This window comes from Ovis aries, chromosome 6 (genome assembly GCF_016772045.2).
Source record: "Ovis aries strain OAR_USU_Benz2616 breed Rambouillet chromosome 6, ARS-UI_Ramb_v3.0, whole genome shotgun sequence".
NCBI lineage: Eukaryota > Metazoa > Chordata > Mammalia > Artiodactyla > Bovidae > Ovis > Ovis aries.
In genome coordinates this window covers 61,089,872-61,103,756 of record NC_056059.1, presented here as the reverse complement: position 1 = coordinate 61,103,756, position 13,885 = coordinate 61,089,872, and the positions used below count along the sequence as shown (strand labels likewise).

The 13,885-nt window shown below is 41.6% G+C and overlaps 1 protein-coding gene across 42 annotated transcripts in view; it reads right to left on the bottom strand.

Moving 5' to 3' along the window:
* Positions 1-13,885, bottom strand: part of LIMCH1 (LIM and calponin homology domains 1) — a 352,732-nt gene that overhangs the window by 184,686 nt on the left and 154,161 nt on the right. For all 42 annotated transcript variants that reach the window (XM_027970954.2, XM_027970957.2, XM_027970951.2 and 39 more), the window contains exon 3: positions 85-154. In XM_027970954.2, coding sequence (XP_027826755.1) covers positions 85-154 — 70 coding nt within the window. The remainder of the gene's footprint in view (positions 1-84; positions 155-13,885) is intronic.

Below are 13,885 nucleotides of genomic sequence, written 5' to 3'. Positions count from 1 at the left end.
AGAACTGTAATAAATGGCATTGTCATGACCCTTAGGTTAGAGCAAAGGCATATTGGAAGATAAATCTTAATTCTGGATACTCACCAATCCTGCAATGGGGGTAGGCAATCTATTGATCTTTTTAACAAGTCCTGGCTTTATAGCATTCAGCAACCTGTCATGAAAAAGACAGAAAGTTAAGCGAGACATAAAGCAAGATGGATCACACAAATCACCTTTATCCGGGGCTACAACTAAATTGCTGAATAGGAAAAGCAGTGAATTTAAAGCATGTAGTAAATCTCAATAATCTGTGAGCCTTCGTGCATCCCAGTGAAGAACTTTGCCAGCATCAAGTTTGTCCATGGCAGGTGAAGTTTTAGAATTTGGAAATAATGGGAGAAAAAAAGGATGGAAACTAGGAGGTGCTTCAGGGGAAAAGACAAAAATGTGAGCTGGACTGAGGCTGGGAGGGAATTGTCTAGGATGGGAGCCAGGTATTGCTACACACCAAGGCTGCTTCCCCATTCTCCTGGCTAAGGCAGAGGTCTCTCCAGGGATGCACTGAGTTCAGAGACCAACATCTATCTCTGCAAATAATTTGCCAAGATTAACTCTTCCTCCAGACTTTCTTGGTCTTTGAAGAGAGTGGCTTGTTAAATGTGGTGAGCTTCGCTTAAGAGAGGAAAGAATATGTTTAGCAAAAGGTTAACCAATTATATCCTGCAGATTTGAAACAACGCTGACCACAATTCCCTAGGTATAAAAGATATGTGACCCAAACATTTGGGGGGTAAAGGTTGAAATCATGTAAAAATGGTAATACAAAGGAATGCAAGAGAAGCAACCATAGCTGTTTATCTTCAGGAAATTTCAGTTCAGAGTGAAAAGAAATAAGGAAGGCAACTTGTAAAACTAAAATAGGGTTGGCATCAGGGTGACGTGGTAGAATTGTAGCATTTGCCAACTAGGGTTTGTTCATAAGGGAATTAATGAAGGTATGGTATTGTGGAATGGAGGCATTTATTCTTATACTCAGGAATTAGAGGAGAGGCAATAAGGTAATTTATCTCAGGACACAGGGCAAAGAGAACGTTGGGACAGGGGTTTGTTTTCTACAGTTCAGGGGTAAACAAACTATAAGTCATGGGCCAAATCTGGCCCAATGCCCTTCTTTGTAAAGAGGTTTTACTGGAACATAGCCTTGCCCATTCATTTACGCTTTATTTACTTCTGCTTTTGTGCTGTGACAGCAGAGCTGAGTGGTTACAACAGAGAAGCTAGAGCCCACAAATCAAACAATTTTTACTATATGGCCCTTTACCAAAAGCTTTGCCAAACTCTGTTATCATTCATGCAATCAAAGATTATAGTAAATTATGAAGAACCTATGCTTAATAGATTTCCACAAACCAGTAACAAAAGATGCTTTGAAAGTGTCCAATAATTAGTTTTGAATTCAGCCTATAGTTGACCTTGACACCACTATGTATTAACAGATGGAAAAATGTTGCTACAGTGGTTATTGCAGAATATTCTGGTTTTACACTAAGAATTGCCTGTTCTTGGAAACTTTCACCCCAATTCTTCAGTGTTGCCACCAAGAGGCAATGCCCAGAGCAGACACAAAAGAGTAGTGCCTTTTGGCCCATTGAGAACCAAGATGGCACTCCTTTCATGAATGCACTTAATTTTAACCATGAATTTAATCTTCTTAAAAAGTGGGGGTTTTATAGCTTATCTTGAAATTATTGGTTTTTCAAGTTGGAAGGCAACTTGTTCACTCTTCTCATGTTTCAGTTTAGAGAACTGAGGCCTGACGATGATGACCTAAGTGGTACAGTCAGGCCTGGCATCTGAGTTCCCTGGATCAACACATTCTCTTGGGTAGAGTTAACATCCCATAGCTTGTGATTCAAAATAAACAGATAGGATGCCTGAAAAGCAGATTTCACATGTACAAAATTCTTAACATACATTAATTTTCTTACCAGTTCGTAACAGTGTCATTTTAAAGTGGAGTTTTAAATAGTAGTCACACGCAGTTGTTGAAAAAGGTCATTGACTGGACATGACTGTCGGCTAACCCAAGCTGGCCCCATCTTTGGCCTGTATGTTCTGCCCACCGTTCCCACGGTGGGAACCATCTTTCAGCACTCGGCCTTGAGATAGTAGTGTGTTATTGAGACTACCTGGACTGAATATGTGACTGAACCCAGTTAAAGCATCTGTATAAACAAGATTCTGGCAAGATTTTCTTCATCTTTCAGCTGCCCAAGGCAAGCATCATATGTAAGTTCCTTGCATATTAACCCTGCCACCTACAAGTCTGGTGCTATCTGCCTCTATTTTTAGGCTCTCCTTGCCTTCTTTGTCAAGGAGACCAGGGGACCAGGTTTGAATCTCACTTTGGGAAATCCCGAGGTTGCCAACCAACAGCAGTGCTGACAATTCAAAAGGAACCCAAAGGATATCCAGTAAAACTTAAGTCTCCTTGTCACTGGGATCCCACAGGGCCCCAGACTAATCCCTGAAGTAACCTTAAAGATTTTCCAAAGAAAATGTATAAAGACAGCTATAATTTAAAAAAAAAAGACAGATGTAGTATATAACATGCACTGTTCTCCACCTTATTTTTCTACTTAGCAATGTATATTGGAGGCTGAATAATTTACTCTCGAGAGCAGGCCTTGTCAATATGCTTGGACCTATCTCCTATTTAATACCTGTGGATAGACTGATGCGGAGCTGTGGGGTGGGGCTGAGAGCACTGGCTCTGCAGTCCAGCTGACTGACTCCAAAGCCTAGCTTGATCACTCACTGGGGGTGTTACTTTGGGCAAGCCCATGAACACCAGTTTTTTCAACCGTTATAGAGAAACAATGGCAGCAATTGCATAGGTGTCAGTGAGGCCTAAATGTGACAAAACATGTGAGAAGCTAGCACAGAGCCTTGTGCATAGTAAGTTCTCTATAAATGGTTCTCCACACTTTGCATGTAAGTATTTATACTAATTACATTCACAGCATTCTAGATCAACTACTTTCTCTAATACTTTAAAATTTTTCGAATGGAACAAAGTACCATTGTATCAGGTCTCATGTTCCTAATCAGTCAAAGTAGAAAAAAATACGGAGAAGGCAATGGCACCCCACTCCAGTACTCTTGCCTGGAAAATCCCATGGATGGAGGAGCCTGGTAGGCTGCAGTCCATGGGGTTGCTAAGAGTCGGACATGACTGAGTGACTTCACTTTCACTTTTCACTTTCATGCATTGGAGAAGGAAATGGCGACCCACTCCAGTGTTCTTGCCTGGAGAATCCCAGGGACGGGGGACCCTGGTGGGCTGCCGTCTATGGGGTCGCACAGAGTCGGACACGACTGCAGCAACTAAGCAGCAGCAGCAGTAGCAGTAGAAAAAAATAACAGATATCCTACCAAAAAAAATCATAAATTACAAGTCCTTGTTTAACAAGGTACCCATTTTGTCTTCTATATCTAAGAGCTGTATTATTTTTAGTAATGATGGATCCACCAACTCCTCTTCTATACATGTTTAGATTTTTAAAGTTTTAAATACTTTACTTATCCTTTGTAGAATTACACTTATTGGCAGAAATCTTTTCTGTTACATGAAGTTGTAAAAAAAAAAAAAAGGCATTATAATGACAGATCTTAATTAAAAGACCAAAAAAACCCTGCATTGTGATGTCTATCAACATGTTTCACAACAAATTAAAAAATAAAAAGCCATAGTGCTTTTAAATATTTGGGATATTTTCAAGATCAAGGCAGCTGTGTGTTTTTTTTTTTTTCATGTAAACATCACCCCAGTTCCATACACAATTTATAGTACACAACAACAAAAAATAACATTGAATTCACATTGCAGAAATGCCCATCACCTGCTTATCTTGTATTTTGCATTAAACTGAGGACATTTTCTGTATTTATTAGAATCAGATGAGAAGTTTAGCAAAATAGCTATGAGTCAAGCATATTATTCACTTGCAATTTTATTAAAAACCACTGTTGTCCTCCAACATATTAAATATAAACATTTTTTGAAATATTTATTGATATCATGCTTTAAAGTTATGATGATGATATTTTATATTTATGAACCTTCTGAGATATATTGTCCCCCAACTGTCCTGTTCTGCAGAGACAGGTCATGTATTCATTCAACCATTTTTATAGAAGAAAAGTCTGAGCCTCAAACAGGTGTGAAGCCTTCCCTGGAGATATGCACACAGACACGCAGCCAGAGGGCAAAGCCTACCACAATAAAGTCCAACTTTGGTATGTGTCATCACAGCACAAAACAAAAACAACAAATCAAAAAAAGAAAAAAAACCCTCAGAGGAAACAAACAAAAACCAAAAACCCCAATAAACACTATCTAAACACAATGGGAGAATATCAACACTAGGTGGGAATACAAGGAAAAAAGAAGTGGTTATCTGCTGAGAGATGGTCAAGTGTAAGACACACTGGATCCAAGTTTCATTTATGCGTACATACAACATCCTCAGGAGCAACTGCAGAGAAAAGGAGGTGGTCATTCATTTGTGGCAACTCCCCTCCCAGTGGAATCCCACACAGGTTTCCCACCTGTGAGCCCCCAAAGCTGCAACTAGAACAGTCTGCCCTCTCTATCTGGTAACAGATTATCTTCATACTCATCTAAAGACATTTCTGGGGCTGTGGCATAATTTTATATAACAAACAAAATTAAACATTATTATTATTCCACATCTCCTGCATAAAATGTACCCACAACTACCATGGAGACGCAGACACAGAGAACAGAGTTGCAGACACAGCGTGGGAGGGCGAAGGTAGGGCGAACTGAGAGAGTAACATGGAAACATACGACACCATATGTAAAACAGCCAGTGGGAAATTGGTGCATGACACAGAGAGCACAAACCAGTGACAACCTAGAGGTGGGGTGGGGTGGGAGACGGGAGGGAGGTTCAAGAGGGAAGGGAAATATGTACACCTGCGGCTGATTCATGTTGATGGCAGAAACCAACACAATATTGTAAAGCAATTATCTTCCAGTTAAAAAAAAAAAGAGAGAATCACATCTGAAGATTTGGTGAAGAAAACAAAAAGAAAACAAAAAGATTAAAAAAACTGGAGATACGGGAGCTGACTAGGATGAACTAATATTCAGATATGTATTGATGCAGCAATTATTTATCAAGTGCTTGCCTTGTGTGGCACACTGTTCTAGCCCCAGGGAAGGCAGGGCTGGAGCAGACAGACAAAAGAATCTGCCCTTTAGAACTTCTCTTCTTGGAACAAGTGAAGTGTGGGGGGAAGTAGGAAGAATATATTATAAACTATAAACAAGTAAATAAATGAGAGGAAAATTTCAGATCACATAAGCCCTGGGAAGACAAGCATAGGAGTAACCCATGCAGGTAGCATTTAAATCAGCTGATGAGAAGGCTGCCTTGGGGAAGTAACACCTGGGGAGAAAATGAGATGACATAAAAGCATCAGCCAAAGAGGAACTGCAGACAAGTTTCAGGTGGACTGAACAGTAAGGAAGAAGGCCTGGAGGCAAGAGTGGGCTCAGTATATTCAAAGCCAGTCTGGCCAAGCAGAGTGAGTGGAGGGAGAAACACATGGCCTGATAGCCAAGGTGTAAGCAACATTCAGGCCCAGGTAAGCTGTCTGGATTTTTCCTAAGTACAGTGTACTTAGAAGTACATCACATTTTTTTCAGTGAAGACTGAAATGATCTGATTGTACTTTTAAAACATCACCATATGCAGGCAGTATTAAAATAAATTTATAACTATAGGTATATAGAAATCTTTTATTTCTTAAAAATCATGAGTATCACATAGATGAATAAAACACCATAAAAAACTTATAGCAGTCAGCAGTGTTATCATGAGGAAAGTGCAACGAATTTGGCGGAGGCTGTCTAGGTTTTAACAGATAAAACATACATTTAGCTATGAGCTCCTGGAAAGTCCCTTGATCACAGTCTCAGTTTTCCCCTTAATAAAATGGAAATCTTGAAAACCTGACCTTCCATCCAACACTGGTGAGGAGCCAGTGGGACAACATGTGTTGCTAGAATTTGGTAAGTGGAAACTTGCATATTCACATTCATTTGGTATACTGAGCAGGTCCCTTTCTGCTAAGTAAGTGCAAGTTACTTTAGTTTCAACTTTTCCATAAGCCAGCTGCCAAAGACTAAAATAAGCTTTACTTCTTTTCTGGCCACCTCTGGACATAAACCTCACATAAAGAGATCAAGTCAACAGATGTGTACAGCTTGCCTAATATATATATCTGGTAAGAAACAACTAAAAATAGGAAGAAAATTTTAATCTTGGATAATCCTCAATTACAAAAAAAAATCAATGATATTGAAAGGAAAAGGAAAGTGAAGTCACTCAGTTGTGTCCAACTCTTTGCGACCCCATGGACTGTAGCCTAGCAGGCTCCTTTGTTCATGGGATTTTCCAGGCAAGGGTACTAGAATGGCTTGCCATTTCCTTCTTCATTGAAGGTAAGCAAAAATACATGTGTTTCTTATATGAAAGGAATGATTCGGTGTCTACTAAACTCTTACATTCTAAATCTAAAACACACTGTGACCTATTTCAAGTAAGGTTGCTCACGTGTTCTTTCACATACTCAACAAACATTTATTGGGCATGCATGATGTCCCAATCTGGAGCTGGGCACGGGGACACAAAGACCCCAGGTCTTTCCCTCATGGGGTGTGCTCGCTAAGAGATTTAAAACCTACAGGAAGACTCGAACTAGGCACATATGTGGTTCATTGTCATGCTACCTAATGCTTGGCTATCATGAGTTTTTGAGAAGGTGAATTAAAGACATTCGGAGATCATCCCTGGGATTTCTTTGGAGGGAATGACGCTAAAGCCGAAACTTCAGTACTTTGGCCACCTCATGTGAAGAGTTGACTCATTGGAAAAGACTCTGATGCTGGGAGGGATTGGGGGCAGGAGGAGAAGGGGACGACAGAGCATGAGATGGCTGGATGGCATCACTGACTCAATGGACGTGAGTATGAGTGAACTCCGGGAGTTGGTGATGGACCGGGAGGCCTGGCGTGCTGCAATCCATGGGGTCGCAAAGAGTCGGACACGACTGAGCGCCTGAACTGAACTGAACTGAGCACACATTCTGTGGAATCCAGTTCTTAAAAGACTAAAGACTATATTCCTTAAAGAAACATTGCTGAGACATCCAGGAATGATGCTAATGTTCTGATTCAAGATACAACCACAGGATGTATCTTTGTACACAATATCCAGCTCATGATAGCCTCTCAATGATGGTTTAATGGTTATAAAATACAAACTGAAGAAATCTATGTATATCTGCAATTAAAAAAAAAACCTCAAATCCCAACTGTGGGACAGAGAGGTTCTGTTTCATACTGACACATGCAACAGCTGGTTTAATAACTCTTCAAGGGGCACAATCCTGAGAATACTGCAACAAAAGATATCAGATCATCCTAATGTCAGGAAATACACCAATGGGCAGTTTATTTTTTACTGGACTGTGATAAACATTAAAGGTAACATTTTTAAAGGGTTGCAAAATTCAGCTTACTCTGTACGTCATTCAAGTCAGAAATTCAAATCTAATAACTATCCTGGAGTTTGGGAGAGAGCAGAGACGGTCTAGACCTTCAACACAAGGTTGGAAAGTTCAGGCTTAATCTCATGGGAAATCACTTTATTCTTTGCAACAAGAGATTACATCATCATCTCATGTAGCTGGGTTTGTACAGCTGCAACAGGCAACTATGGTCACAAAATTACCTACTTTGTGTCCCTTTTCATTTGGCTCTATAGTGTTTTTCTTTGTGGTTTCCTTGATCACTTTCTGGTTTGACTACATACCCTGGTTGAAGGTGTGTGCACTTTTATTTTATCTAACATGGCAACTGCTTTTGAACCTAAGCATGAGATCAATTTAACCTTGACTATAAACCTGTTACAGATGCCATTTTTAGAGATTTCTCTCTACCAAGAGTTGCCTTGGCAAAAGCAGAAAAGTTAATAAACCTTCTGAGGTCAAGAAAAATTGACTAAAATATGGGGTAAAGTGAAACCTGAACCAAAGGAGAGTTTCATATGAACAAAATAGTACTGGAATGCAAATTACTACCATTAGTATCTACCAAATTTTTGGGGGGGTGCTATGCATTGTCAAGAAAGACTGTGTGAAGTATGAGTCTTTTTAAGCCACTTTGCCTGAACATAACTAAAGAAGAGATCATAAGAATTTTAGAAGGTCTTTGTTGACTTGAAATTCCAAGAAATTGGACCTAACTGTGAATTCAAGGGGAGGCTTCCCTGGTGGCTCAGCTGGTAAAGTGTCTGCCTGCAAGGCAGGAGATCCAGGTGCAATCCCTGGGTTAGGAAGATCCCCTGGAGAAGGAAATAGCAACCCTGAATTCTAGGACTAAACAGTGCTATTACTATTCTAAAACAGCTGCTCCCCAAACGCATCTCCTTTCTCCCCAAGACACACAGCTGGGCAACATCTCTCAGATGCCTTTGCAATTTTCTGTAGTAATATCACAGAATTCTGGCCAATGGAGTGTGGGCAGAGTAATATATGTCACACTCAGGCCTGCTCCCAAACCTCTCCCAAGCAATTTTCCATTCTCCCTCTTGCCTCCCCCACTTACTAGTTAGATGCTTACACCAAGTAAGACCTTAGAAGTCATGTGTTGAGGATACAGTTTCTGTGAGCTGGGGTCCCTGAACAACTACTTGACTCACTGTCATCTCCACCCTTCCCTGTTGCCAAAACTGGGCTACACGAGAGTGAGAAGGACATTCCATTGCATTAAACCACTGAGAGTTAGGAGTTGATTAGTTACAGCAGCCAGCAGTACTTTAACTATCACAGCTCTCCAGGAGGTCTTTTCTCAATAAATAGGGGCCTTACTTGGGCAAAGTGTACCCAAGAAATCCTGCAAAATTAAACACCTGGCCACATCCTTTCCCCTGGGTCTTGTTGGGAGGCAGCAGAATAGAGAAGAGCTAAAACTGGGGCTCCTCTAAACAAATAGATCTATTTTCCTACATTTGCTAGGGATAAAATGTCTTCTTGCCTATCACTTCTGCTCTCAATTCTAAAAACAAAACCCAGACAAACGTAAGAACAAGCAAGCAAAAAAAAAAAAACCCTACAGTAATGAAATAATCTATAAACATAGAAAGGAACCTCCAGCACTTATCTGAGTATCTTGGAGGTTTTGATTCATTTGCAATCTCTCTCACAATCTATCCTTTCCATAACCATTCTTGTTGTCTAGAAATTACAAAATTTTTGGATTAGGAAAGATCTAAAAATCAATGAAAAATCTAGGAATGGAAAGTGTCACCAGGCACTTATCTGAGGTCAGAGCTCCTAAGTGGTAGACTCAGGATTACAAACTCATGCTTGATGCTCAGTCGTTTCAGTTATACCCTACCCTGTGTGACCCTATGGACTGTAGCCTGCTCGGCTCCTCTGTCCATAAGATTCTCCAGTCAAGAATACTGGAGTGGGTTGCCACTCCTCCAGGGAATCTTCCCAACCCAGGGATCAAACCCACGTATCTTACATCTCCTGCACTGGTGGGCGGTTTCTTTACCACAGGTGTCTACATTGAGAAAAGTGCTTTATTTCTTGCATTTCAAATAACTAATCTCCAGGCACCAGTCTCTGCCATCTTAATCTGCCCAATGTCTCCAAACCAACCTCATTTAAACCCTGACCTTGGCCACACTGCTTCCCTCCTCCAATGACTCCCAGGCTCCCGAGTGCCCACAGGATGCCCTCTTAATGCCTTCACCTGGGGATCAAGCCCCTTCACAACCAAGCTCCCTTTGCCACTGTGCCTCCCATTGGCTCAGCGATAGAATCTGCCTGCAATGCAGGAGACCCAGGTTCAATCGCTTGGTTGAGAAGATTCCCTGGAGGAGGGCATGGCAATCCATTCTAAGTACACTTGCCTAGAGAATCCCATGGACAGAGGAGCCTGGCAGGCTGCAGTCCACAGGGTCCCACAGAGTCAGATATAATAGCAGCTCCCATTCAAGATCCTCCCCACTTTTATGAGCTACAAGTTTAAGATGACATACGTGATCAATGAACCAGGAAAGCTGGCAATACATGGAGAGAATTTAGTGTAACCAAATAAAGTGGGAGACTGAAGTTACTCCAACACAGGCACTGATACGTGTAATCATCACTGTACTATGTAGTAATTATGTATAAATGATTGTAATTAGTATTTCTTTTGCACAGCTAACACCCGGTATTGATGGGTTTACTGTCAGGAGGGTGGGAGAAAACTTGGAATGTGAAAGTGCTGGAACATGGCTCTGAAAGCTTCGGTACCCAGGCTTGAGTGGGACAAGCAGCCAGCTCCTTGCTCTACACACTTCTTCAGCAGGAAGAGCTCAAAATCAAGAGTTCCAGGATTGAGACCCATACAATTCCAACAGTAATAGGAGCCTCCAGAGACAGAAAGACCTGATGTTCAAATGGCAACTCACTATGCAAGTTATTTGGGCTTCCCTGGTGGCTCAGATGGTAAAGAGTCTGCTTGCAGTGTCGGAGACCGGGGTTTGATCCCTAGGTCAGGAAGAACCCATAGAGAAGGAAATGGAAACCCACTCCAGTATCCTTGCATGGAAAATCGCATGGATGGAGGAGCCTGGCAGGCTACACTCCATGGGGTCACAAAGAATCAGACATGACTGAGAAACTTCACTCACAGGCAAGTTATGTAAGTATTCAATATCGAGTCTCAGTCTCCTACTCTGCAAAATGGGCACAATAATACCTATTAGTCATGGCATGAGAGTGTGAAATACTGCACGTAATGCATTTGGCACAGGCCTGGTGTACAGCGTGCACCTCACCAATGTTAGTTACTACCATCATCTCTTCTTGCCTCCCCGACCCCACTCCACCCTCAACCAGCTTACCCAGTAGGTTTGGATCCCAACCCTGCCTAAAGATGGAAATCTATGCACTAATTATTGGCTCACATCTCCTCCCAAGCATCCTGCCTGTGGCTCAAGATAGGTTGGGAGTTGGGAGAAATGAAAGCACTGAGGTGAGGGAATGAGATAATGTTAGTCCTTTTGGAGGGCAGGACAGCAAGGGAGTGGTCGCTAACTCTGAGAGTGGGGAGGAAGGAAGGGTGGGAGCCAACAGAGCAAAGGCAGTAAGAAGTCCAAGGACAATCTCGGCTGCACTGCAGCTGTCTGCACAGCTGCCTCTAGCCCTGCCTCCCCGCCAAGTCCTAGCTATGCTTTAACTCCTGCCAAGGCTCCTGGCCCCCCATCTCACTTGTCATCCTGAGGGTGATGGCAAAAAGCCAAGGTCCTTTGCTATCCTAGAAATGGAAGGTCAGCTCCTAATGTGGCTAGTTAGAATTCTGAATTGATTTCCTATTCATCCCACATGCTGTTATCAAATGCCCCCTGCCAGGTGCCAAGCTAAGCCCAGACAACACCCCTCCCCCACCAGAGACTGGGTTCTACAGTCAGACTGACACTAACTCAGATGTGCCACAGGTCACATAAGACTTTTCCCCCATTGGAACTAGTGTTCCAAGGTCTAAATGAATGACTTAGAAAAGAACTTTGGGAACATAAAATGTACAGAGTAAGGTTATATATTAAGGATGGACACAGCAAGACAAGTGTAGGACGTAGTTCTGCTTCTCTATGGGAAGCATGACATTTTCCCCCAAATATTCGTGTTTGGTAAACAGCAGAAAGTAATCAAAAGTCTCCACTGCCAACAGATGTAATTTCCTAAAAAGCAACCTAATGTCATTGTTCCTCTGAATAGAGACTGCTGGCTGTCTACTGCTCACTGGATGCTGTTTGAAGTCCTTTACTTGCTATTCGTGGACCTGACACTTATCTTTCATCTCCAGCCTGTCCCATTTCTTTCTAAGCCCTGACCACAGTTTCACCCTTGGGCAAGCAATACCTCTTCATATTGCAGAGCATTTTCACATGCTTGCTGCTCCCTCTGTCTGACATGTCTTTCCTACAGGTCTCTGCTACTTTGTGGCCCAGCAAACTCCTACTCATCCTTCAAAACCCAGATTAAATGTTACCTCTTCTTCAAACCATTTCCTCAGTAGAAACTGTATCTCCCACCTCTAGGTTCCAACACTCTCTGGCTATTAATCTATTTATCACACATCACAGAATCTGTCCAACCTCCCCACTAGGCAAAGGGTTATTCCTTATTGTAACTTCCACTCTAATATAAGGGTCAGTCATTGGTAAGGCTTCAATTTGTGTTTGGAGAAGGCACCCCACTCCAGTAGTCTTGCCTGGAAAATCCCATGGATGGAGGAGCCTGGTGGGCTGCAGTCCATGGGGTCACTAAGAGTCGGACACAACTGAGCGACTTCACTTTCACTTTTCACTTTCATGCACTGGAGAAGGAAATGGCAACCCACTTCAGTGTTCTTGCCTGGAGAATCCCAGGGACAGGGAAGCCTGGTGGGCTGCCGTCTATGGGGTCGCACAGAGTCAGACACAACTGAGGTAAGTGACTTAGCAGCAGCAGCAGCAGCAGCAATTTGTGTTGGCCAAGTAAATTGATAATGAAACCAATAACAATCACAAAGACTGGGAAAGCTAAAAATATCAGTTTTGAAGCTACTTCAGGTCCATTCACAACTTTGCAACTGTTGTTATTAATCACATCTGAACCATTTTCTCAGCACCAAGACTGAAGTTGGATTTAAGCAACCACAACACACAAGGATCCTGTGACAAGCTTCCAGTTTACTCCCACCAGTTACTGTTATTTCATGAAGTTCCCAGCAGTTTGTGGGCTGGGGCAGGAATGAGTAGAGTAACCTTGTTACTTTCCAAAGGACCAGTGGAAGCTGGTTGACCTCAAAGGAGACAGTAAAACCTCTGGGTTCTTCACCGAACACACAAACAGGAAAGGGGCTGGGGGTCACTACGATCACCTATCCTTGGGCGTCACACATTATTCTACCGGGTGTGCTACAGAAGCACAAAATGCAATCTCATTCAGAGGAATGGAGAAAGTGTTCTTGAGGCCAGAAGCTCTGGCGGAGATGGAATCGGACTCCTTTTCATCTGTGCTAGAAAGGAGCTTTAAGTGAAGAAAAATTGTATTTAAACAATAAAGTCTCATTTCCCCATTCTGTGGTCTTCCTTTGTCTAATGTTATACTTCCCGAGTTGAAAGAAGTGCCTTTGATTTTTAGTTTTGGATTTGTAATTTTCCTTTGTAAATCCTTTTGGATTTTTTTTAACCCTTTTGAAAATAGAATATAATCAATCTGTAGCACTTTTTCTTCAGTGAAGTTTTAAAATACTGGAATTACAATATGATACTAGTACATCGAGAAATGCACTAAATGGTATTGGAATGAGTCTGCTAGAGAACATTTTAAACAACTGGAAGCATAATTTTAAATTCCATAGTATATGTGTGTTTTAATAGCTTAAGTTATAATTCACGTACAGTTCACCCACTGAAATTATACAATCTGATTATTTTTGTACATTCACAGAATGCAACCATCACTGCAAAATAATTTGTTTTCCTTCCCCCAAAAGAAACCCCATACCCATTAGCTTTAACTCCCTATGCCATCCTCCCACAACCCTAGCCCTAAACAACCACTAATCTTTCTATCTCTACAGATTTACCTACTCTGAACATTTCATATAAATGGGATCATACAATATGTGGTTTTATATGATAGGTTTCTTTTATTTAGCATAACATTTTCAAGGTTCATCCATGTTGTAAAATGCAGGGATAGTTAAAATTTTTTATGGTCATATAATATTGCATTCCATAAATATACCATTCTATCCATT